The sequence below is a fragment of the Balaenoptera ricei genome, chromosome 20 (assembly GCF_028023285.1).
Source record: "Balaenoptera ricei isolate mBalRic1 chromosome 20, mBalRic1.hap2, whole genome shotgun sequence".
NCBI lineage: Eukaryota > Metazoa > Chordata > Mammalia > Artiodactyla > Balaenopteridae > Balaenoptera > Balaenoptera ricei.
This window is the reverse complement of record NC_082658.1, coordinates 38,528,261-38,553,535: the sequence shown is the minus strand read 5'-3', so window position 1 is coordinate 38,553,535 and position 25,275 is coordinate 38,528,261. Positions and strand designations below refer to the sequence as shown.

At 35.9% G+C, this 25,275-nt stretch overlaps 1 protein-coding gene across 3 annotated transcripts in view; it reads right to left on the bottom strand.

Moving 5' to 3' along the window:
- Nucleotides 1-7,659: 7,659 nt before the first annotated feature.
- Nucleotides 7,660-25,275, bottom strand: part of RAD51C (RAD51 paralog C) — a 34,299-nt gene continuing 16,683 nt past the window's right edge. Inside the window, exons 5-9 of one of the 3 annotated variants that reach the window (XM_059906362.1) lie at nucleotides 23,670-23,801; nucleotides 16,962-17,028; nucleotides 16,179-16,239; nucleotides 9,987-10,050; nucleotides 7,660-8,512 (exon numbers count right to left, since the gene is read on the bottom strand). In XM_059906362.1, the coding sequence (XP_059762345.1) occupies nucleotides 8,396-8,512; nucleotides 9,987-10,050; nucleotides 16,179-16,239; nucleotides 16,962-17,028; nucleotides 23,670-23,801 (441 nt within the window). In that variant the 3' untranslated portion in view covers nucleotides 7,660-8,395. The remainder of the gene's footprint in view (nucleotides 8,513-9,986; nucleotides 10,051-16,178; nucleotides 16,240-16,961; nucleotides 17,029-23,669; nucleotides 23,802-25,275) is intronic. The other 2 variants (XM_059906363.1, XM_059906364.1) reach the window with 2 other exon arrangements.

Sequence of the window (25,275 nt, the reverse complement as noted above, 5' to 3'; positions counted from 1 at the left end):
AGTGTTACTTGTATACATTTATAAACCATTGAAACACTATTAAAAACAACCCAAATGTCCATCAAAAGATGAATGGATAAGCAAAATGTGGTATATACACACAATGGAATATTACATAGCCATAAAAAGGACTGAAGTTCTTCTACATGCTACAACATGGATGAACCTTGAAAACATTATGCTAAGCAAAATAAGCCAGACACAAAAGGAAAAATATTGTATGATTCTTATCACTTATATGAAATATATACGATAAGCAAATTCATAGAAATAGAAAGTAGAGTATAGATTACCAGGAGCTGGTGGAGGCAATAATGAAGAGTTATTGCTTAATGGGTACAGAGTCTCTATTTGGGGTGATGAAAAGTTTTTAAAATACTGGAGGGACTTCCCTGGTGGCACAGTGGTAAAGAATCCGCCTGCCAGTGCAAGGGACATGGGTTCAATCTCTGGTCAGGGAAGATCCCACATGCCGCGGAGCAACTATGCCCGTGTGCCACAACTACTGAGCCTGCGCTCTAGAGCCCATGAGCCACAACTACTGAGTCCATGCACCACAACTACTGAAGCCTGTGCGCCTAGAGCCCATGATCCGCAACAAGAGAAACCACTGCAATGAGAAGCCTGCGCAGCGCAACGAAGAGTAGCCCCTGCTGGCCGCAACTAGAAAAAGCCCACGTGCAGCATCGAAGACCCAACGCACCCAAAAAAATAAATAAATAAAATAGTGGCGATGGTCCTACAACAATTAAAAATGTCACTGAATTATACACTTAAAAATGGTTAAAATGGCAAATTTTGAGTACTATTTTATCCCAATCTTTAAAAGTAAAAAAAAAAAATTAAAAAGACCACTATTAAATTACCTATATTTATTTTATAATAAAAAATGTTCAGAAACACCAGCCTATGCATGACCAAAGATTCTAAATCTTATTTGAAATATTTATTCATACAAGTCGTTGTTAAATCCATATGTGTTACGCAGTAGATGGATGGATGGATGGATGGAGGGATGGAGGGATGGATAGATGAAAGGAATAAAAGCAGACAGCCCAACCTATCACACCTACCTGACAGAGTTGCTAGAAAGATCAAATTAAATGATGTAAAAGTGTTTCAAAATCATAAGGCACTATATAAGTATATTTTGAGTTACATATCCCCAAAATTGAAGCTAAAAGTGATAATACTCTGGGAGAAAATACAGTTTCAATAAAGGATAAAATGTTTGTAAAACCAAGGAAGAATTACTTTTAAAAAGTGTCTGCATGTTTTAAAAATTACAGGCATATCTCATTTTATTTTGCTTCACAGATTTTTTTTTTTTTTTTTACAAATTGAAGGTTTGTGACAACCCTTTACTGAGCAAGTTTGTTGCACCATTTTCCCAACAGCATTTGCTCATTTCGTGTCTCTGTGTCACATTTTTAGTAATTCTTGCAATATTTCAAACTTCATTATTGTTATATTTGTTATGTTGATCTGTGATCAACGATCTTTGTTGTTACTCTTGCAAGAAGATTATGACTCGTTGAAAGCTTGCAGTTTTTAGGGACTTCCCTGGTGGTCCAGTGGTTAAGAATCCACCTTCCAATTCAGGGGACGCAGGTTTGATCCCTGGTCAGGGAACTAAGCTCCCACATGCCACAGGGCAACTAAGCCCGCGTGCTGCAACTACAGAGCCCACGTGCTCTGGAGCCTGTGCGCCGCAACTAAGATCCAACGCAGCCAAAAATAAATAAATTTAAAAAATAAATATAAAAAGAGTGCTATATTTTAAAAAAAGAAAGCTTGCAGTTCTTAGCAATAAAGTATTTTTTTGGCAATAAAGTATTTTTAATTAAGGTATGTACATTTTTTTTAAGACATAATGCTACTGCACACTTAATAAACTACAGTATGGTGTAAACAAAACTTTTATATGTACTGGGAAACCAAAAAAGTTTGTGTGACTTACTTTAATATTTGCTTTATTGCAGTGGCCTGGTACCAAACCACACTATTTCTGAGGTATGCCTGTACTACATATTTTATAATTAAGAAAAAATATAATCCTTTCAAAAAGCTAAGGAACTATCCTCTTTTTTCTTTCCATTTCATAAATGGGAATAACCATCTATGAAAAGTTGAAAATGGTAAAATATCTGTCCCAGTGCTTTTCAAACTTTAATGTGCATATGAATTACATATGAATTACCCAAAGATGATTATTTCTTGAATCATGTTGCCACATGATTTGAGGGGCTGAATAGTGGCTTCCCCAAAACATTCCCAACCTAATCCTCGAAATTTGTGAATCCTAATTTACATGCGAAAGGGACTTTGCAGATATGATTAAATTAAGACCTCAAGATGGGGATATTATCCTGGATTATCTGACTGGGCCCTAAATGTAATCACAAGTGTCCTTTTAAGGGGGAGGCAGGAGGAGACAGAGTGAGAAAAAGGCAATGGAAACAGAGAAAGAGAGAGACTGGAAGATGCTACGCTGCAGTCTTTGAAGATGGGCTATGAACCAAGGAATGCAGGCAGTTTCTAGAAGCTAGAAAAAGCAACGAAACAGATTTTCCCAAAGACCCTCCAGAAGGATGCAGGCCTGCTGACACCTCGATTTTAGCCCTTTGAAACTGATTTCAGACTTGTGTTCTTGTTTTATTTTTATTTTATTTTTGGCTGCACCACATCACATGGCTTGTGGGATCTTAGTTCCCCGACCAGGGATCAAACCCGGGCCCTCAGCAGTGAGAGTTCAGAGTCCTAACCACTGGCCTGCCAGGGAACTCCCCAGACTTGTGCTCTTTTAAGCCACTAATCTATAGTAATTTATTACAAGCAGCAAGAGGAAATTAATACAAATCATGCATTATGATACAAATCATAATTTCGATTTCTTTAAAAAGGAACTTACATGCTTATTAGAAGTGTTGTTTATAACACTAAAAATACAGTAATAACTTAAACTCCAAAAAGAAATTTTAAAAGTATGCACAACCATTAAAAACTATCATAGAGGGACTTCCCTGGTGGCACAGTGGTTAAGAATCCGCCTGCCAATACAGGGGACATGGGTTGAAGCTCTGGTCCAGGAAGATCCCACATGCCACGGAGCAACTAAGTCCATGCACCGCAACTACTGAGCCTGTGCTCTAGAGCCCATGAGCCACAACTACTGAGCCCGTACACCACAACTAATGAAGCCCGTGTGCCTAGAGCCTGTGCTCCACGAGAAGCCACCGCAACGAGAAGCCCACACACCACAACGAAGAGTCGCCCCCGCTCTCTGCAACTAGAGAAAGCCCGTGCGGAGCAACAAAAACCCAATGCAGCCATAAATAAATAAATAAATAAATTTATTTTTTTTAAAAACTATCAAAGAAAAATTTAGCTATGTGGAATACATGAAGATATATTAAGATTTTTAAAAAGCAGGTTACGATACTATATAGTTTTTAAAAAAGTTATACTTATGTGTACATATTTTGTTTCCTATAGTGTTACAGACTGAATTGTGTCTCCCCAAAGTTCTTACGTTATTGTTATTCTCTAACCTCCAATGTGATTATACTTGGTGACAGGGCCTTTAGGAGGTAATTAAGGTTAAATGAGGTCAGAAGAGCAGGGTCCTCATGATAGAATTAGCACCCTTATAAGAACAGACACCTGAAAGCTTGCTCACTCATGCTCTCAATCTCTAACCATCATGTGAGAACATAGTGAGAAGAGGCCGTGGAAGAGGTCTCCTACTATACCAGAAACAACCTGCTAGCACCATGATCTTGGACTTCTAGCCTCTAGAACTGTGAGAAAATAAACTTCTTTTAAGCCACCCAATCTATGGGATTTTGCCATGGCAGCACAAGCTATTATTACAGATTTTAGTATTGAGAAGTGGGGTGTTGCTTTAAGGAATACCTAAAAATGTGGAAGAAGCTTTGGAACAGTAATGGGTGGAGGCTGGAAGAGTTTGGAGGTGGCATGCTAGAAATATGGGTATTAAAGGTGATTCTGGTGAGATCTCAAGTGGAAATGAGGAACATGTTATCGGAAACTGGAGAAAAGGTGACCCTTGTTATAAAGTGGCCAAGAACTGGCTGAATTTAGTGTTCGGTGGAAGGTAGAACTTCCAAGTAATGAAACTGGCTATTTAGCTGAGGTTTCTAAGTGAAGTACTGAAGGAGTGGCTTGGTTCCTCCTGACTGTTTATAGTAAAATGCAAAATGGGATACATGAAGAAGAAATTGTTAAGCAAAAAGGAACCGGAACCTAAAAATTTGGAAAATTCTCAGCCTATCTATATTGCAAATTAGACAGCATGTTCTGAAGAGGACATCAAGGGTGTGGCTGGATCATCACTCCATAAAAAGCTTATGGTATTATAAGAGCCAAAACAATGCCAGTTTGAACTGAAGGGGATAGTGACAGAACAAAATGAAGGAAGGCTGACCGACTTCTTGGATTTGAAAGGACTGGAGAGAATTTCGCTGCAAACATCAGCTATTCTTCAAGAAGAGGGAAAAATGACCCTGAAGGCCATTCAGAGGTCATCAGGGCTACTACCTCATTTTCAACAGGCCAGATGGCCTCTGCCAGAGGTCAGGGGCAGAACCTCCACCTAGAGTTGTGGGGTGATGCTGCCATGCCAGTGGGCCTCGAAGGCAGAGTATCAAACCAAAAAGGATTAATGTCAAGCCTTAAGATCTAATGGAATTTGCCTGGCTAGGTTTTGGACTTCCTTGGGACCCATCACTCCATTTTTCCTTCTGATTTTTTCCTTTAGAATGAGAATGTCTATCCTACCATTGTATTTTGGAAAGACTTAACTTGTCAAGTTTCACAGGTTCACAGCTGGAGAAGAATTCTGCCTCAGAAAGAACTGTACCTGAGGACTTCCCCACTTCCAATGCAGTTGGCCCGGGTTCAATCCCTGGTCAGGGAACTAGATCCCACATATATGCCGCAACTAAGAGTTCGCATGCCACAACTAAGACCCGGTACAATCAAATAAAAATAATTATTAAAAAAAAAAAAGAACTGTACCTGGAATCTCACTGGTATCTGATTTAGAGGATATTTTAATGAGACTTTGTACTTTAGAGTTGATGCTGGAATGAGTTAAGACTTTGGGGGCTGTTGGGATAGAATGTATGTATTTTGCATGTGAGGACATGAATTTGCGGGGACCAGGGGCAGAATGCTATGGACTGAACTGTGTCCTCTCAAAATTCATATGTTGAAGCCCTACCTCCAATGTGACTATTTGGAGATAGGGCTTTTAGGAGGTAATTAATGTTAAATGAGGTTATAAGGGTGGATTTCTCACAGGATTGGTGGCCTTATAAGACAGGAAAAGAGACCGGTCTCTATCTATGCGCATTCACCTAGGAAAGTCCTTGTGAGCAAACAGTGAGAAGGCAGCTGTCTGCAAGCAAGGAAGACAGCCCTTACCAGAACCAGACCATACTGGGACACTGAGAAAATACCATGAGAAAATTCTGTTTTGTAAGTTTATGGTATTTTGTTACTGCAGCCCAAGCGGACTGTTTATTATAACTAGAAAAATAAATATCTTTTCAGCAGCACAACTTTGAAAGGCTCTGATATGAAAATTTTATTTAAAAAGAGTTGCAAACAAAAAGAAATACACTTGGCTTTGTCAATATTCAGGGTCTCATATATATATATATTTTTAACATCTGTATTGGAGTATAATTGCTTTACAATGGTGTGTTAGTTTCTGCTTTATAACAAAGTGAATCAGTTATACATATACATATGTTCCCATATCTCTTCCCTCTTGCATCTCCCTCCCTCCCACCCCTCTAGGTGGTCACAAAGCACCGAGGTGATCTCTCTGTGCTATGCGGCTGCTTCCCACTAGCTATCTATTTTACGTTTGGTAGTGTATATATGTCCATGCCACTCTCTCACTTTGTCCCAGCTTACCCTTCCCCCTCCCCACATCCTCAAGTCCATTCTCTAGTAGGTCTGTGTCTTTATTCCCGTCTTGCCCCTAGGTTCTCCATGACCATTTTTTTTTCTTAGATTCCATATATATGCGTTAGCATATGGTATTTCTTTTTCTCTTTCTGACTTACTTCACTCTGTATGACAGACTCTAGGTCCATCCACCTCACTACAAATAACTCAATTTTGCTTCTTTTTATGGCTGAGTAATATTCCATGTATATATGTGCCACATCTTCTTTATCCATTCATCTGTTGATGGACACTTAGGTTGCTTCCATGTCCTGGCTATTGTAAATAAAGCTGCAGTGAACATTTTGGTACATGACTCTTTTTGAATTATGGTTTTCTCAGGGTATATGCCCAGTACTGGGATTACTGGGTTGTATGGTAGTTCTATTTTTAGTTTTTTAAGGAACCTCCATACTGTTCTCCATAGTGGCTGTTTCAATTTACATTCCCACCAACAGTGTAGGAGTGTTCTCTTTTCTCCACACCCTCTCCAGCATTTATTGTTTATAGATTTTTTGATGATGGCCATTCTGACTGGTGTGAGATGATATCTCATTGTAGTTTTGATGTGCGTTTCTCTAATGATTAATGATGTTGAGCATTCTTTCATGTGTTTGTTGGCAATCTGTATATCTTCTTTGGAGAAATGTTTATTTAGGTCTTCTGCCCATTTTTGGATTGGGTTGTTTGTTTTTTGATATTGAGCTGCATGAGCTGCTTGTAAATTTTGGAGATTAATCCTTTGTCAGTTGCTTCATTTGCAAATACTTTCTCCCATTCTGAGGGTTGTCTTTTTGTCTTGTTTATGGTTTCCTTTGCTGTGCAAAAGCTTTTAAGTTTCATTAGGTCCCATTTGTTTTTGTTTTTATTTCCATTTCTCTAGGAGGTGGGTCAAAAAGGATCTTGCTGTGATTTATGTCATAGAGTGTTCTGCCTATGTTTTCCTCTAAGAGTTTGATAGTGTCTGGCCTTACATTTAGGTCTTTAATCCATTTTGGGGTCTCATAGTTCTTTTAAAGTACAGTATTATAATGCTTTATAAAATGGCCTCTTAACAGTATCTGATGCCTGGTAACACTGATATTTATCACTTAACAACCCCCTTACTCTTGATGTTATGATTTGAGTAGATAGACTATAAAATGACAGGTAATTTTTTAAAATGACTTCATTAATTATAATAAAAACATATGCCTTAAAGCCCTCAAAAATAAGATAGTTACAATTAGTTATCCTATACTAAAGTAGTCATTTGAAATTAGTCTTACATAATTAGGATGACCATAAGCCTGATTTGCCTGGGACAGTCCTGATTTATGTCCTGGTATAATTGTTAGCAGTGCCTATTTTCATTCTTTAAAAAGTCCTTGCCAACTATGGTTAGTCTATGTATAATCAATTACAGAATAATTACATTTTTAAAATTTTATGAATTTAGTGTTCAGTCTGGGACAGGAAATACCAACTGTCACTAAAGTCTGGAAAATATGGTTGTCACGGTATATAATATTCAATTACTTAAATAATTTTCTTCCACTGGGAGTCAAAGTAAATTTTGTAAATGAATTAAGAAGCACTAAGAACCAGGTACCAAAACATTTTAAAATTTTGAAACCACTCAAGAATCCAAATTTTTAATTTATTCAAGCAGTATTAAGATTATTCAAAGGAAAATGTCAATACACCTAGAACTGGATCACACCATGTTTCAAAAATATAGAAATAAATGACTGTAAGCTTATCAACTTGACAACATAGATATATGTTCCAGTCAATGTTCTAGATGGGATAACAACTCCAAAGTCCTTCCTTTAATGTTACAAAATAACATTAAAAACTGAACAAATGACTTCGATTTTAGGATTGGGGTCACTAAAATCAGACTGGTCATCCAAAATTTGTATCCTACTCATAAACTGAATGTAATGATATGCTGACTCATGGTGCTGGCTTTTCTTCATAATAGAAACATGTCATTTTTGAGAATTATCAAAGCTACATTTAAAGAGGAGAGCACAATAGGAATGTGAAAAAAATCTTTTCTTCCTAGAAATGTCTAGGCAATTGGCAAAGAAAGGAGGAAAAAACAGTCTGAATATTAAATTCAGATTGGCCATAAGCGATCAGCTTTCCACATTTGCAAAATACAATACCTGTATCATCTCTACTGAATGTTACTGAAAATGAAAACAGGGTTAAATACAACTGTAGAACACTGCTTAGTTTAGAAAAACTCTTTCAGAGAATCCTATTTGTTAAGTATTTTCACTTAATATAGACCTGATCCATTCACTCACCATTCACTTAATATAGACTGGATTCATTCACGCCATAGTGTTTATATTCTAAAGTAACGAGTCTACTACTTGTAAGCACTGCATCTCTCACAGCATCAATACATATGTATACTCTGAGACTAGTCTTTGGATTCCTTTTCTTCCTCTGAGTCCCGTGACCGCTTCCGGATATTCAATGAACCTTCTGTTTGCAATGAACGTGCAGTAGCAACAACAGCATCTCTAAATCCCTGAGGCTGCAAGATGAAAAAATATACAAGTATGCTTTAAGAACATCTAAAATAACAACTGGTCTTCCAAATATTTTAAAGTAATTGATAAAAGAGCTACTTTATTCTTGGGATAGAAGTTATCAATCACTGTGAATGAAGAGGATAAACCTCAAAGATAGCCAGGGCTATAATAGGGTAATTTTTATCTAGAGTATGTGTATGTATTTACTTATATATACACATACACAGAAATATAGTACATTATAAAAATATTCTCTAAAAGTCAATCCTAACAAACTTTACAGTGGCTCTATTGGAAGAGGTGAAAGGAAGTAACATGCACTAATTACTTAGGTACTTTAGAAATATTTTCACAATTAAATACTCTAATGAATTGGGAGATTGGGATTGACATATATACACTAATACGTATAAAACAGATAACTAATGAGAACCTGCTGTATAGCACAGGGAACTCCACTTTGCTGTACAGCAGAAACTAACACAACATTGTAAAACAACTATATCCCAATAAAAATAAATAAATACTCTAAAATAAAATGTCCCGATTAGATACTTTAAATACACCTGGGCAGTGCAAAGACTAAGTAGATAATTCAGTTTCAGAATCTCCTTCTATTTCTGTTTTTGTCCTTAAAAAATGAGACGCCAAGAATATATCTGATTCAACACTATCGATAAATATGCATTATTTTAGCCAAAAATGTATTTTCTATGATGTAAAATTACTGGAAAATTAACACTTTAAAGTGGGATATATTTCACTTATATGTGGAATCTAAAAAAATAACAGGAAACTAGTGAATACAACAAAAAAGAAGCAGACTCACAGATATAGAGAACAAACTAGTGGTCACCAGTGGGAAGAGGAAAGTGGGGAGGGGCAATAATGAGGTAGGGGATTAAGATGTACAAACTACAACACTATGCATAAAATAAACTACAAGAATATTATTGTACAACATGGGGAATATAGCCAGTATTTTACAATAACTATAAATGGAGTATAACCTTTAAAAATTGTGAATCACTATAATGTACATGTGTAACTTATATAATATTACATATCAACTATACGTCAATAAAAAAAGAAAAAAGTGGGATATATTTGATGGCTATGATAGGTCTATAATATGTGCAGATCAAAATGAGTAATGCTGGTATTTTTTTCTTTTCTGAAGATCTTTAACGACCTTTACTTTAAAAATCTAATATCCTGACATTACACATGGCATGGAACACACTCCCTTACAAATAAGTATTTCCTCTGTTCTTAAGAATAAATTTCAGTTCAATTGTGACTAGAGAATTCTTTACATATACTAATCTGTTTTGGGGATAATGTTCTAAGCATCAAAAGCTGTCCTCAAATATGCTTGCTGCCTACAGAAGTTAACAGAAGCAATTTGTAAATGCTCTCTTCAGATAATTACTGCCCACTAACACCAAAATCCCACTCTAATCAAATAATACTGACTGTGATTTGAAATAGTACTGTAGCATCCTTCTGGCTTGGTGATTTGTACAATGTTGCCAACCTGCTTAGAGAAAAAGAATAAATGTACACAAACACATGATCTTAATTAATTAGTTCAGACGACTGATTTTTTAATTTAAACTCATAGCTTTTTACTATATAATTCTATTATTTTGTTCTCTAAGAACACAGAAAGCAAAGAAATATCAAAAATACTCCCTTAAAACAACAGCTATATGTATACATGTAATAATTATTACATATAATAATAGATTTGTTTACATAAGTGAAATTTTAAAACAACCAAAAAGGCCAATGACTGATTCAAATAAATTATTTTATACATGACAAGATACTATTTACACTTAAGAAAATAAAGTGGAAGAAAATATTTAATGAGATTGGAAAATATTAATAATATATGAAGTATAAATTATACTGTATGAGCCCACATTTATGAGTAAGTTTGTATATATACATTATATAGAAAAATTACTAAAAGACTACAATCAAAGGGATTTCCCTGGTGGTCCAGTGGGTAAGACTCCGTGCTCCCAATGCAGGGGGTCTGGGTTTGATCCCTGGTCAGGGAACTAGATCCCGCATGCATGCTGCAACTAAGATCCGGCGCAGCCAAAATAAATAAATAAATATTAAAACAAACAACAACAACAAAAAAAACTACAATCAAAAAGTAAAGTTGGGGGCTTCCCTGGTGGCGCAGTGGTTGAGAATCTGCCTGCCAATGCAGGGGACACGGGTTCGAGCCCTGGTCTGGGAAGATCCCACATGCCGTGGAGCAACTGGGCCCGTGAGCCACAACTACTGAGCCTGAGCGTCTGGAGCCTCTGCTCCGCAACAAGAGAGGCCGCGATAGTGAGAGGCCCGTGCACCGTGATGAAGAGTGGCCCCCACTCGCCGCAACTGGAGAAAGCCCTCACACAGAAACAAAGACCCAACACAGCCAAAAGTAAACATAATAAATAAATAATAAATAAAAATTAAAAAACAAAAAACAAAAAAAAAAAGTAAAGTTGCTGTTACAAGGTAAAAGTTGTTTTTTTGTTTGGTTATCTACATCTTTCTACAGTAATTGTGTATTTTTTTATGTGTTATAATGGAAATATTAATATAATTTCTTGGTATTTAAATGAGGAACACATACTCATATTATACTAATACAAATAATCTAGGAAAACACATTCTTTCAAAATACTTAGGTTCAGAAAAATCGCTGTCAAAACAGGACAAGGTCTGTTTAGGTATGATTTTACTGTGTACTCTACAAAGTAAATAATATAAAACTGAAAGCTGAAAGTAGTTGAGAAATAAAATTCTAAACTCTTATTAACTATGCTCAAATACCGTAACAGCAACAAATACAGTTGACCCTTGAACAATGCAGGGGTTAGGGGCACCAACCCCCACGCAGTCCAAAATCCGAATACTCTGCTTCAAAAACAAAGGAACTGATAAATGAGTCACCCAAGGGCAGGAAGCTGAAACCGTTTAGATAGAATCAGGACTCAAAACCCTAGTTCTTTTAACTCCACATACTTTGATCTCTAATTGAACACAAAAAAACTTTTCCCCACACATAAAGATCTGTAAAATGAAAATACAGATACTACATTTATTGAAAAAAATCTGCGTGTAAGTAGACCCATGCAATTCAAACCCTTGTTGTTCGCTGGTCAACTGTATAAGAAAAACTTTTTTTTTTTTTTTGGCCACACCGTGTAGCATGTGAGATCTTAGTTCCCTGACCAGGGATCAAACCCGCACCCCCTGCAGTGGAAGCATGGGGTCTTAATCACTGGACCGCCAGGGAAGTCCCTAAGCAAAAACTTTTAAAGTGCCTTTTAAAAATTACTTTAAAACTGATATAATTTATTCACAATAGCTAAAAGGTAGAAGCAACCCAAGTGTCTGACAGATGAATGGATAAACAAAAGGTGGTATATACATACCATGGAATATTGCTCAGTCTTAAAAAGGAAAGGAATTCTGACATATGCTACAATGAACCTTGAAGACTTTACGCTAAGTCAAATAAAGCCAGTCACAAAAGGACCAATATTGTATGCTTCTGCTTATATGAGGTGCCTAGAGCAGTCAAATTCATAGAGACAGAAGGTAGAATGGTGGTTCCCAAGGGCTGGTAGGAGGGGAGGATGGGGAATTAGTATTTAATAAGCATGGAGTTTCAGTTTGGGAAGATGAAAAAGTTCTGGAGATGGATGGTGGTGATGACTGTAAAATAATATGAATGTACTTCATGCCACAGAATCGTACACTTAAATGGTTAAAATGGTAAATTTTATGTTATATGTACTTTACCACAATTTTTTTTTTGGCCGCAGCATGCAGAATGCAGGATCTTAGTTCCCTGACCAGGGATCGAACCTGTGCCCCCCTATAGTGGAAGTGCAGAGTCCTAACCACTGGACGCCAGGGAATTCCCTACTTTACCACAATTTTAAAAAACTGATATAACTGTACAAAATGAGGATTCTAACTTAGAGAAAAATCATAGCCTCTCAGAGTTAAACGGATCATTTCTTTAAATGTAATATAATGTTGATTTGTTTTCAAAAATAATTCAAAAAGACATCTTGGTTTATGATGGTACTCTCTTAATTTTGAAATTGGCCCCTACTCAGGCATAATTCAAAAGAGGAGCACTCAGAGACCATCATCCATTAGCTTTCAGGTTTGTTCTTTCAGGATGAGAATAGAAGAATCCAACATGTCATATCTTTGTAATAGCAACTGTATGCATAAATAAAATAACTGTTAAGTAATATGTAATATAAGAATAATTGTGTTAGGGAGTGAGTGAAATCATCAACTTTTACAATGCTTTAGGGCTGATGGTCTATCTTTAACGCAAAATAAAACAGAAAAAATAGAGGTATGGTGTATTTAAATCTATTTTATTAAAAAAACACACTCTTTTTGATCCAATAAAACAAAAATTAGCTAACCTTCTGAAAAATTAGTATCTAAATCACCTCATATCACCATATGTCCAAAAAGGTACCCAGTACATCCAACTTTTCTGAGAAAATTATTAAAAAGCAAATAAGATTTTAAGAAGCATTTATATGTTTATTAATAATCCTAACATCAAGTGGGCATTAAGTATTCAGGTTGAAAATCTTCCTCAAATTTCTAGGTAAAAATAAAATTTATATTTCATGTCTGCATCTCAAGAGATCTTTTTAAACAACAAACTAAACCAAAGAATCACTTGGCTCATGGCCCCAGCTGAGATGAAGCTTAACATATGGCTGAACTACATAGTTTAGGTCAGGAAGAAACAGGACAGAAGCACAATTTGTGCTTTAAAACTGAGACACATATGAAACACTGTGTGGGGGTGTTGATGTATTACTCCACTCTACCACCAGATCTCCTTGGCAAAGAGTGGTATAATTCTGAACAATCTTGGCCTCATATTATCATGAATATGCAAACTGGAGGAAAACCCACACAACATACCGGACAGAGACAAAAGTATTTCTCTTAGTAACTATTGGAATGTTATTCCATTATTAATCAAAGGGTAAAAATCAGGTGTTTCTAGTGAAGATGGGGACTGGGGCATGAGGTGGAACACTTAAATTCAATTCTCAACATAAATTTGGCTAGTCAAGGTCTTCAGTTTTCTGCTCAAACTAGAAGTGTTCATTTTTATAACTATTTTCCCCCAGCATGAATTTCTATTTCCAATCTTTCAAGATAAACTAAATTTTAAAACACATACAAGATTTCATGCAACTTTAATAACTTAAAGATATCAGATTTCAAACAATGAAGAACAAAACTATGTTGATTTTATTAAATGAGGTCAACTTATTCTGATTCTATAAAGTATGTACAGTACTTATCATATATCTATCATATATCATTAGAAAAAGGTTTTTACCTAAAAAGGAGGATAAGAGCTATACCTTCAGATTCGCTGGCGATCAATGCAATAATACAATTACATTCTAGAAACAGCAATTATAGGAGAAAAGGAATGGACTCTATTATAAAGTCAGCTAAAAAATGTGGATACTACTACCTATTTCATAGAGTTATTTGGAAAATAAAATGAAATTATATATATACACACACCAAGCACTTAGCATAATAAAGAACAGTTAATAAATATTCAAAAAATGGTAGCTATTATTTACTACTTTTTAATCTTTCTGGGCCTTGATCTTCTCACTGTTAATGATAATTGGTACAGTGTTTTCAAAGAGTTATTGAAAGACTCACAGATATATAGAATAAATTAGTGGTTACCAGCGGGGAGAGGGAGGGGGCAATACAGGAGTAGGCGATTAAGAGGTACAAACTACTATGTATAAAATAAGCTACAAGGATACACTGTACAACACAGCAAATATAGCCAATATTTTATAATAACTATAAATGGAGCATAACCTTTAAAAATTGTGAATCACTATACTGTACACCTGTAACTTCCATAATAGTGTGTATCAACCATATTTAAGTTTTTTTAAAAGAGTTACTGAAGGGATTATATGAAATGTTGTATATAAGGTACCCAGTTAAATACCTAGCACAAGCAAGCACTTATTAAAATGATAGTATGGGATACAGGTAAAAATTCATAGAACAGCACATTTCCCCTAAGTCTATCTATTCAATGTCAGTGTTCTACGCCACTGTCTAATTTCTTGGGAAGGATTAGTAAGAAGCTGAAGTCATAAAATGGTTAACTCTTAAGAAAGTAAGCATGATTTTCTGATCTCATGGGTGCCTAACCAATGCTAACTTCTAGAATTTGACAAAGGCAGCAAACTTCTCCTTCTGACAAATGCATAAAAAGATGAAAGAAACATCTTTCTCTGCTCCTATTATTTTTCTCACTTCTTAGATGTATTCTATTAGTGAGTATGTAATACTAGAATAATAGTGGAAGACTACTACTGTATACTAGCTCAACGGGAACTTCTAATAACATTTAAATAGTGGGATGTGCTTTACAGAAACCTAAATCTGGGAAAATATAAGCGATATGTTCAAAAGACTCTCTTCTGGAGAACTGCTGCCAAATCTTTACAATACGGTTTGTTGCTGAGAAAAGAACTGCTTTTGTGAATCCAGAACACAATGACTTATTTACAGAATTGGGGGGATGGGAGTTGAATGTAAAGAACTATGTGTAATGGGGAAAAAAAGTTACCTGAGGTCTTTGGAAATGCCAGCTTTAAAAGAGACACAAACTGCATGAACTAGTTATAAAAGATGTATACAACTATAATAGGGTCAGCTATGAGCTCAGGGTCAGTAAAACCTAACTTGGTCAGGCTTGATTTTTTTCACTTTGTACAAGAATGAAGAAATGCAGAAAAAGAAATAGTATCTCTGACCAGACCCAATATGTATTTAAGCAATCCTTTTTTCCATTTTTGCCCACATGCTGTCTCAATTTCCCCATTGGAGTATTTCCAAACCAAGTTATCTAGGTTATACCAATTAACTTCAAAGCAGAGATGTTGGCATAAATCTGACATTTCTAGAAGTATAGAATAAAAGACTCCATGGCTTTCAATTGCCTATTTTAAAAAAATGAAAGGTGGTTTGTTCACTTGCTCAGCAGCTTTAAAAACAAAGGTTTCATGCTGCCACAGTTTTATTTTAAAGAACAATACTTGTGAAAGGCAAGTAAGTAACTGGATAATAAAAGTAGGACAGGAAAATATAAAAGAAAACAAAAACAGACACAATTTCATACAGGAAATACATTAACAAACTAAGAAAAACCATCCTATTTTCCACATAAATTAGTCCTAAAGCTAACCTCAAAGTTTTCCTTTTGTCCTGATTTTACTCTTCTTTCAATCCCTTCCAGGAACACAGAGTACCTACCTCCCTCTGCATGGTTAATAAATGGTACTTGATTTCAAAGAGCTTTAGAAGGTAGCATTCTTTGGCCACCTACTCATTTCAGGAGCACCCCATCATTTAAATATTCCAAAGAATTTCCTAGGTAGTTAAATGTGCAGTATAACAACATGTTTCTATGTTTGCTCTAGGTAATGAAGGCAACAAAAGCTTTAGTTCATGGGGTACTGTAGATCTCATCCACTGGACTAGCTCTAAGAAACTGATAAATGTTCAGTGTAATCAACCCAATACTCAGAATTATTAACTTATTTCTATACAGACCTTTGCTTCTGGTCCCAATGAAAGATTAGTCGTATTGTAGCAGCATGCCCCCAACTTTCCCCTGAGGGAAAAAGAACATGGTAACTGACTAAGTTATAAGTCTCTCAGAATGCCTCTGACCAAATACAGTTTTACTTTACTTAATTTAACATAACGAAAGTATATTTGGTTTCAAAAAACCTGGTACATGGGTAACATCCTGAGATTAATAGATTTTCACCTATCTGTGGAAATACTGCAGATCATTATCACTATCCTCTATTTGCTTTTAGAAAACTTTATAGTTTGAGTCAACATGTTTGTCAATCTTCCTTATCATCAGGCTTAATAACGTATTTCAGACCACCAGAAGAAAAGCAAAAGCTCTGACAGAATATTCTTAAAGATTTTAGTATACATGAACCTTGAAGCACTGTGTTCTAACAAAGCCCCGAGTAAGGTTAGAAAGAGTCATAAGTCTATTCATTACAGTTTGATTTGTATTTAAATGGATTCACCACTCCTCCTGCCTAAGACTGTGTGCTTTCTGAGGGAGTCATCTTATGAATATTTATATGCTAAGTACCTGACACAAGAGTTGCCAGAGAGTAGATGCTCAATAAATGTTAAACATCTGAAAGGATGAGTCAGTATCTAAAGGTACTGTGCTCCACGCTAAGATTTATCAATGAATAAGACAGTCTTCTCCACTTTCATGGAGCTTACAGGACTCAACCAGCATCAAATGAAAGAGGTAGAAAAAAATGTATTTAACTAAAAATGTTTATTTGATTAATTGCCTACCCAGTGCAGGAACCAGCAAGGCCTGATTTTTATCAATCTTCGTTGTCATCTGATTGGTTAAAATTACCTACAAAAGCAAAATGTGAGAAAATTAGGTGAGTCTCCTCCCAAATTTATCAAGGAAATAGTCACGTGATTTTAGTATTCTGAATATAATCTAATTTAAAGAAAGGTATATGTAGGTAATGAAAACTTTTCTGATATATTTTTTAGATATTACCCATAAAAATGAGTAAAATTATCTGAATACATGATTCTACTGAATATAAAACATTTTTTAACAGACTAGAACAAAGAAGTTCTTATTGTGATGATGGAAGAAAAAAAATATAGTAGATAATACATAAAGGTCTAAAGAGACCATGTGTAAAAACTTCATAACTAGGAGCACAGGAAACATGGCAGTCTGTGTTCTTTACCACTGTTGCCTCTCTAGAATACATTTATTCAAAGGAATATAAAATCCTTAATAAATAACTCAATGTTTATACTTTTAGGGGAGAGACAGTATTACCATTTACGATTTTACAGAAAAGAAAAAAAAAACTGAGGCAAAGAATTATGAGAAGAGATCTACAATCATAAAGAGAGCACAGTATAATTAGAAGAACTGGGAAAAAATAAAACCCAGTAACAGATCAACTGACCCAAAAATTATGACTACGCTAGTCTGCTGGTAATAGAGATATAGGTGTTGCCTTACTCACAGATGCCCTCAAGGCTAAAAATATTGCTAATTCTTTTGGATTAAATTGTGGCCTATAGAAAAGATTCCATGTTTAGAAAGATAGTAATTTTATTTTATTTACTTATTCTTTGGCTGCACTGCATGGCATGTGGGATCTTAGTTCCTCAACCAGGGATCGAATCCGTGCCCCCTGCAGTGGAAGCGTGGAGTCTAAACCACTGGACCACCAGGGAAGTCCCCAAAGATAGTAATTTTAGAGTAGAGAAAAAAGAAAGTGTTTAAGGCTAACTTAATACAGTAAAAGTCAGATTATCTGGCACCTTCTCATCCAAAATTCTCCAGAAATGGTTATTTTAAATATTGTTCCAATACAGATCTTCCCTCCAGAAATAAGACAGATACTACTCCAAGCTGAAACTGATAAAGAACTTCTAAGAAAAGCAATGAGAAAAGAACCTATTCTAAAAAAGACATCTATTTCTTAAGAAAACTGAAAAGAAAAGGCTGTTTGGCTCTTCCCACCACAGTGGTCAACACCCTAAAGTTTTTGTTTATCTACGAAGGAGAAATCTGTGATCCATCTAGAACTCAGTCAGGCACAAACTGGATGACAGCACTTCCTCCTAGTTCCTCTCCCCTTAAGTGCCATAGTGGTTTTCCCATGTTTTACCTTATTCCAGGTATCTTAGAACAAGCTAAGCAGGAATTTAAATTGGTAATTCACTAAAATATATGTCTTACCGGCATCCACAACATGTTGAATAATACTCTTTACACACTATCAAGTGTTTAATCTTTAGCAACTGGGATATTTACTTACACCAACACTTTTTGGTTAAAGGTGCACTATTCAATTCTGCAGCCATGAGCCATATATAGTTTTTTAAAACTAAATTAATTAAAACTAGAAATTCACTTCCTCTGAAGCATTAGCCACATTTCAAGTGCTCAACACCCATGGAACTACTGTATCAGACTGAGCATTTTCATCTTTTTTTTTTTTTTGGCTGCGTTGGGTCTTTGTTGCTGCACTCAGGCTTTCTCTAGTTGCGGCGAGCGGGGGCTACTCCTCATTGCGGTAGGCGGGCTTCTCATTGTGGTGGCTTCTCTTGTTGCAGAGCACAGGCTCTAGGTGCGCAGGCTTCAGTAGTTGCGGCGCGTGGGCTCAGTAGTTGCGGCGCGTGGGCTCAGTAGTTGTGGCTCGTGGGCTCTAGAGCACAGGCTCAGTAGTTGTGGCGCACAGGCTTAGTTGCTCCTTGACATGTGGGATCTTCTCAGGCCAGGGATCAAACCCGTGTCCCCTGCATTGGCAGGTGGATTCTAAACCACTGTGCCATCAGGGAAGTCCTGAGCATTTTCTTCTTTGCAGAAAGTTATACCAGACAGCATTGGTTTAGAGAATATTACATACACATCTTACACATTATCCATTACACATCTTGAGGAAATTGTAAATAGACATACTGGCTTACCAGTTGTTCAACATCCCAAAATCAGAATTTGCGTTGTTAGCATATACTTATAATTAACAGTATTTCTGCAAAAATGTTGGGTTTACCATGACATAAATGAAAATTACTGTGTGATTACTCCAAGCTCCTAAAGAATGAGTCTTGGGAGTTCCCTAGTGGACTAGTGGATAGGATTATGGGCTTTCACTGCCATGGCCTGGGGTTCAATCCCTGGTCAGGGAATTGAGATCCCACAAGCTGCGCAGCACGGCCAAAAAAAATTAAAAAGAATGGGTCTTAAAATAGTGAAGTGGGGACTTCCCTGGTGGCGCAGTGGTTAAGAATCTGCATGCCAATGCAAAGTACACGAGTTCGAGCCCTGGTCTGGGAAGATCCCACATGCCACGGAGCAACTAGGCCAGTGCACCACAACTACTGAGCCCACACGCCTAGAGCCAGTGCTCCACAACGGGAGAAGCCACCGCAATGAGAAGCCCACGCACAGCAACGCAACTAGAGAAAGTCCGTGCGCAGCAACGAAGACCCAACGCAGTCAAAAATAAATAAATTAATTTAAAAAAAAAATAGTGAAGTAATAATCACTTTAAAATTATAAACTTCACTGCTTTAAAAATACTTCTGCTGCCCAAATGTCCTTCAACGGATGAATAAACAAAATGTGGTCTATCAATAAAATGCAAAATTATTCAGACATAAAAAGGATGTAGATACATGCCACGACATGGATGAATCTTGAACACACTATGCTAAGTGAAAGAAGCCAGACATAAAAGACCACATATTGTATGATTCTATTTATATAAAATATCCAGAAAGACAAATCCATAGAGACAGAAAGCAGACTAGTGGTTGTTAGTGGCTGAAGGGAGGGTGCAATGGGGAATGATGGTTAATGGGTAAGGGAGTTCTTTTTGGGGTGATGGAAATGTTCTAAAATTAGATAGCTGTGATGGTTGCACAACTCTGCAAATATACTAAAAAGCACTAAACTATGCTTTAAAAGGGTTAATTTTATGCTATGTTAATTATATCTAATAGAGCTGTTAAATTTTTTTCTGATAATAATCAAATAAATGCATCTCTAAAAGGACTCTCTCCATATCAGTCTGCAAAGACTTAAAAAACTCAAAGTTGGTAAAAAAGTGGGAAAACAAGAATTCTCATGCATGTTATACACATGAAACTAATATAATATTGTAAATCAAAATATCTCCAAAAAAAGTCTATCTCCTATTTTAGAAAAAAAGTATAATTGGAATCTAATCAAGAGGAAACATCACAGAAACCCGAAATTGTAACTTTTTTTTTTTTTGCCACGCCATGTGGCATGTGGGATCTTAATTCCCCGACCAGGGATTGAACCCGTGCCCCTGCACTGGGAGCATGGAGTCTTAACCACTGGATGGCCAGGGAAGTCCCCACAGAAACCCAAAATTAAGAGATAATCTCTAAAATCACTGGCTTCTATTCTTCAAAATACAGCAATGTCACAAAAACAAAGAAAGGGGGCTTCCCTGGTGGCGCAGTGGTTGAGAGTCTGCCTGCCAATGCAGGGGACACGGGTTCGAGCCCTGGTCTGGGAGGATCCCACATGCCGCGGAGCAACTGAGCCCATGAGCCACAATTGCTGAGCCTGCGAGTCTGGAGCCTGTGCTCCGCAACAGGAGAGGCCGCGATGGTGAGGGGCCCGCGCACCGCGATGAAGAGTGGCCCCCGCTTGCCACAACTAGAGAGAGCCCTCGCACAGAAACGAAGACCCAACACAGCCATAAATAAATAAGTAAAATTAAAAAAAAAAAAACAAAGAAAGGCAACTAAAGAGATACAACATCTAAAGGCAATATGCGATTCCAGTTGGCAAAAAGAACGGGAAAAATTTGCTGTGAAGGACATCATTGGGATAATTGACAGAACAGGAATATGGATTATATATTAAAGTGCTGTATCAATATTAAATTTCCTACATTTGATAACTATACTGTGGACACATACGAGAATATTCTTGTTCTTAGGAAATACACACTGAATATTATCAGATAAAAGGATATGATATATGCAACTCTTTTCAAAGTGTTCAGAAAAATATATACATAAACTCTGTGTGTGTTTGTGTATGTATAGAAAGAGAGTGGGGAGAGAGAATAAGAATGAAAAAGCAAACCTTGGGAAAGGTTATATGGGAGTTCTTTATACTATTCAAATCAACAAATAAAATTTTATCTTTTCCCCACTGAACTAAAAAAAAAAAAAAAAAAGAAAGGATTCCCATTCATTGTTGTAGAGAATATACTTTGGAATCCGCTTTCTGAGGGCAATTTGATAATATATTACAAAAGATTTAAAAATAGAGATATCTCACTGGCTTAATACTTTCAGAAATAACTGGACACACGGACAAAGAAGCATATATCAAGTTGTTGACTCCAGTGTTTTTCATGGTGAAACACTGGAGCCAACTTTAAAGACAATCAATAGAGAGAGAGGTGGTTAAAAAACTATGCCACAACCATACAGTAGAATACTATACAGATGTGAAGGTAAGGTACATTTATAAAGTAGTATGTATGGGAAGAGATTCATAGTATATTAAGTGAAAAACAAAAAACTGCTTTGCTTGATTTGAATATGATTTCACTTAAAAAATATGCTTATGTTTGCACAGAATAAGTTTGGAAATATATATACAACAAACTCAACAATAATCATCTCTGGGTAATAGATAATATAATTGCTTACTTCCTACACTTTCGATTGCTTAAAACTTTTTTTACATCAAGCAAATATAACTTAAAATTGTAAAATGTACTTATTAGCAAAGGTCATACACGCTTCTATAGATGCTAACTGGGAAATTAAAAATCAAGTAAAGAAGAATTTATAAACTAAGAGGAGAAAGTATGCACTCAACCCACAAAGTCCTACCTCTAGAAGTAGCTACTGTAAATGTTTTGGTCCTTTCAGATCTTTTTCTTCATATGTATAAATATAAATGCACATATATAACTTCTATTTTCTTCAAAAATTGGGATCACACTAAATATATTATTATGTAAGTTGAATTTTTTCACTTACTCATATATCTGGATATATCTTCTTCCATGTCAGTGCATGTATATTTACATTACTCTTAAACACTGCGTAGTATTCCATGTTGTTGTTGAGATTACTTTTTTCTTTTTTTGGCTGCGCCGTGCAGCACAGCTTGCAGGATCTCAGTTCCCCAGTCAGGGATGGAACCCAGGCCATGGCAGTGAAAGCCTGGAATCCTAACCACTAGACCACCAGGGAGCTCCCTAGATTACTTTTTTAGTCAGAAAAGATGAAGCTATTTCTGTTAAAAAACAAAAACCTAAGGAACCATGCAACCCATTAACCTTGAGTGCCCCCTACTGGGGACTCTTCACTGATATTAACAGAATGCTAAATTACAAATTAATGCCAAGAAATAATTCAAAGACAGGACACTATGTTTTCAGCATATGGCAAAAAATCTAAAAACTCAAAAGAAAAAATGTATGTTTTGAAATGATTTTAGTGAGGAGTTATTTACAAGTGATGTATTACAGCCTTGTGCAAAGGACTCTAACTGGGGGTAAAGACAAGAAAATCAAGGTAAGCAGTTTGATCTTCTCCCATCTCCCTCCCAGACAAGTGTGTATATTTGCGTCAGTGGTAGGATGAGATTACAAAGAGGGAAGTGAGAACAGGCAATAAAAAAAAGTTTTTACCTCACTCCTTTTTTTTGTTTGTTTTGGTTTTTGGTTTTTTTTGGCCACAACACACAGCATGCAGGATCTCAGTTCCCCGACCAGGAATCGAATTCGCACCCACTGCAGTGGAAGTGCAGAGTCCTAACCACTTGACCACCAGGGAATCCCCTACCTTACTCCTTTTATCTCCTTACTTCTGAACTTATCTTTACGTCTCTCCTCACACTACAAATCTAGAAGCGTTAGCTCCACCTCTAAACATCTAGGTTGTTTACACTGTGTAATTTTTCTATCCGTCTGAGTCTGTGATTATACACTATGTAATAATCAAAGACTCAAGAGTAAAAGAAAAATGGGGATGTTGGAAGAGCTTACCTGAAAAACATCAAGTATGTTACAAAGAAAACAATGCAATTATCAAAGATGGCATTTCTTTATCAAAGTCCATTTTTATAATATGGCATCTTGATTATGCTTTTTATTTGCCAGGAAAACTGATATACAACACTTATGACTGGATTTAATATTTTTTATAGAAACCAAACCAAAACAAAACTACATTCAGAACTGTATATCTATATTATTTGCTTTTAGTCAAGCAAATTCTATTTTTGCTATTTCTCGACTTTAACATTTTATTTTTTTACTTTTATTTATTTATTTTTGGCCGTGCTGCGTGGCATGCGGGATCTTACTTCCCTGACCAGGGATCCAATCTGTGCCCCCTACAGTGGAAGCATGAAATCCTAACCACTAGACTGCCAGGGAATTCCCTAGACTTTAACATTTTATATAAACTTGACTTTATAATAAAACTCCCTTTAGTAGTAATACTTACAGCTAATCTGTGGTTATTTGCAAGGCTGATCATTTGCTGCGCTAGGCCATTTAGTAATCGAGTACGAAGGGATAGGTCATCTAGGTCATGACGAAAAGGAAAAGCAATACCGTCCACTATCACTAATCGAACCTAAATAAAGAAGAGATAATGATATTAGGTTTGGTATTTAAAATAAAATAATAAATGGCAACCAAAAAGCAGAGTCCATCACAGAAAAAAAAAACCAAAAAACCCTAAAATCCAGGGTTCTATTTCCAACTCTCCAAAAGCTTCATTTTGGTCAAGTATAAATCTGTTCAATGCTTTCTGCACTAGTCACCAAAAGTTAAAATGTACTCTGGTTTGATAATTTATCATCTTAAAAAAGTAATTCAACAAAAGAAAAAGGGGCAATTACAATTTTCTTGCAATTTGGCACTACATCCAGTATTTACAGAGGTGTACTGATGAAAAGTACTTTTGAAATCTTAGCAAAACCAATTTTTCAATTAAATGTCAATTTTACCTTCAGGGTTCTTTTTATGTTGAAAAAAAAGCAAACACTCAAATATTAAATTATAAAACCTTTTTCAAAAGCCTAATTTTTGATATACTTTTTCTTCTTAATTTAAAACATACTATAGGGCAACTAACCATTACAGAATCTGTCATAATATAGAGTTCAGGAAGAGGCAGGTTTGTCTTGAATTCTAATCAAGAAAGTTCACTTACAGATGATAAACATTTTCATGACAGTTTCATTTCTAATCTGATCTAAATAATGGCTCCTATGGTGAAGTTAGTGTAATATATAATCTAAGATCCAAGAACAAACAGAATATGGAAACTAATCTGAATGTATACAAACAAAATACTATAAGATTACATATATTTTTTTCTACCTAATAAGGACTAAGCTAAAGAACAAGCTTTTGTGAAGCACTGTCTTAGTAAGACATTTTTATATCTTTTATTCATTCCTTCATTCAACAAATATTTATTGACACCTACTATATGCTAGTCACTGTTCCAGGCATTGGGGAACAAGAAATAAGATCCCTGTTCTCTTGGAGCTTATGTTCTAGTGAAGTAAGGGACAATTAATGTGCAAACAAATATATGAATAAGATAATTTCTTTTTTTTTTACTCAATGAATTCCAAGTTTATTATAAAAGGATATAACTCAGTGCCATAGGATCCAGCTATCCCACTCCTGGGCATATATCTGGAGAAAACTATAATTCAAAAGATACATGCACCCCAATGTTCATAGCAGCACTATTCACAGTAGCCAAGACACGGAAGCAACCTAAATGTCCATCAACAGATGAAGGGATAAAGAGGCTGTGGTATATATACACAATGGAATACTACTCAGCCATAAAGACGAATGAAATAATGCCGTGTGCAGCAACATGGATGGACCTACAGATTATCATACTAAGTGAAGTCAGAAAGAGAAACACAAATACATATGATATCACTTACCTGTGGAATCTAAACTATGACACAAGTGAACTTATTTACAAAACAGAAACAGACTCACAGACATAGAAAACAACTTATGGTTACTAAAGAGGAAAGGGGATGGGGGAGGGATAAATTAGGAGTTTGGGATTAGCA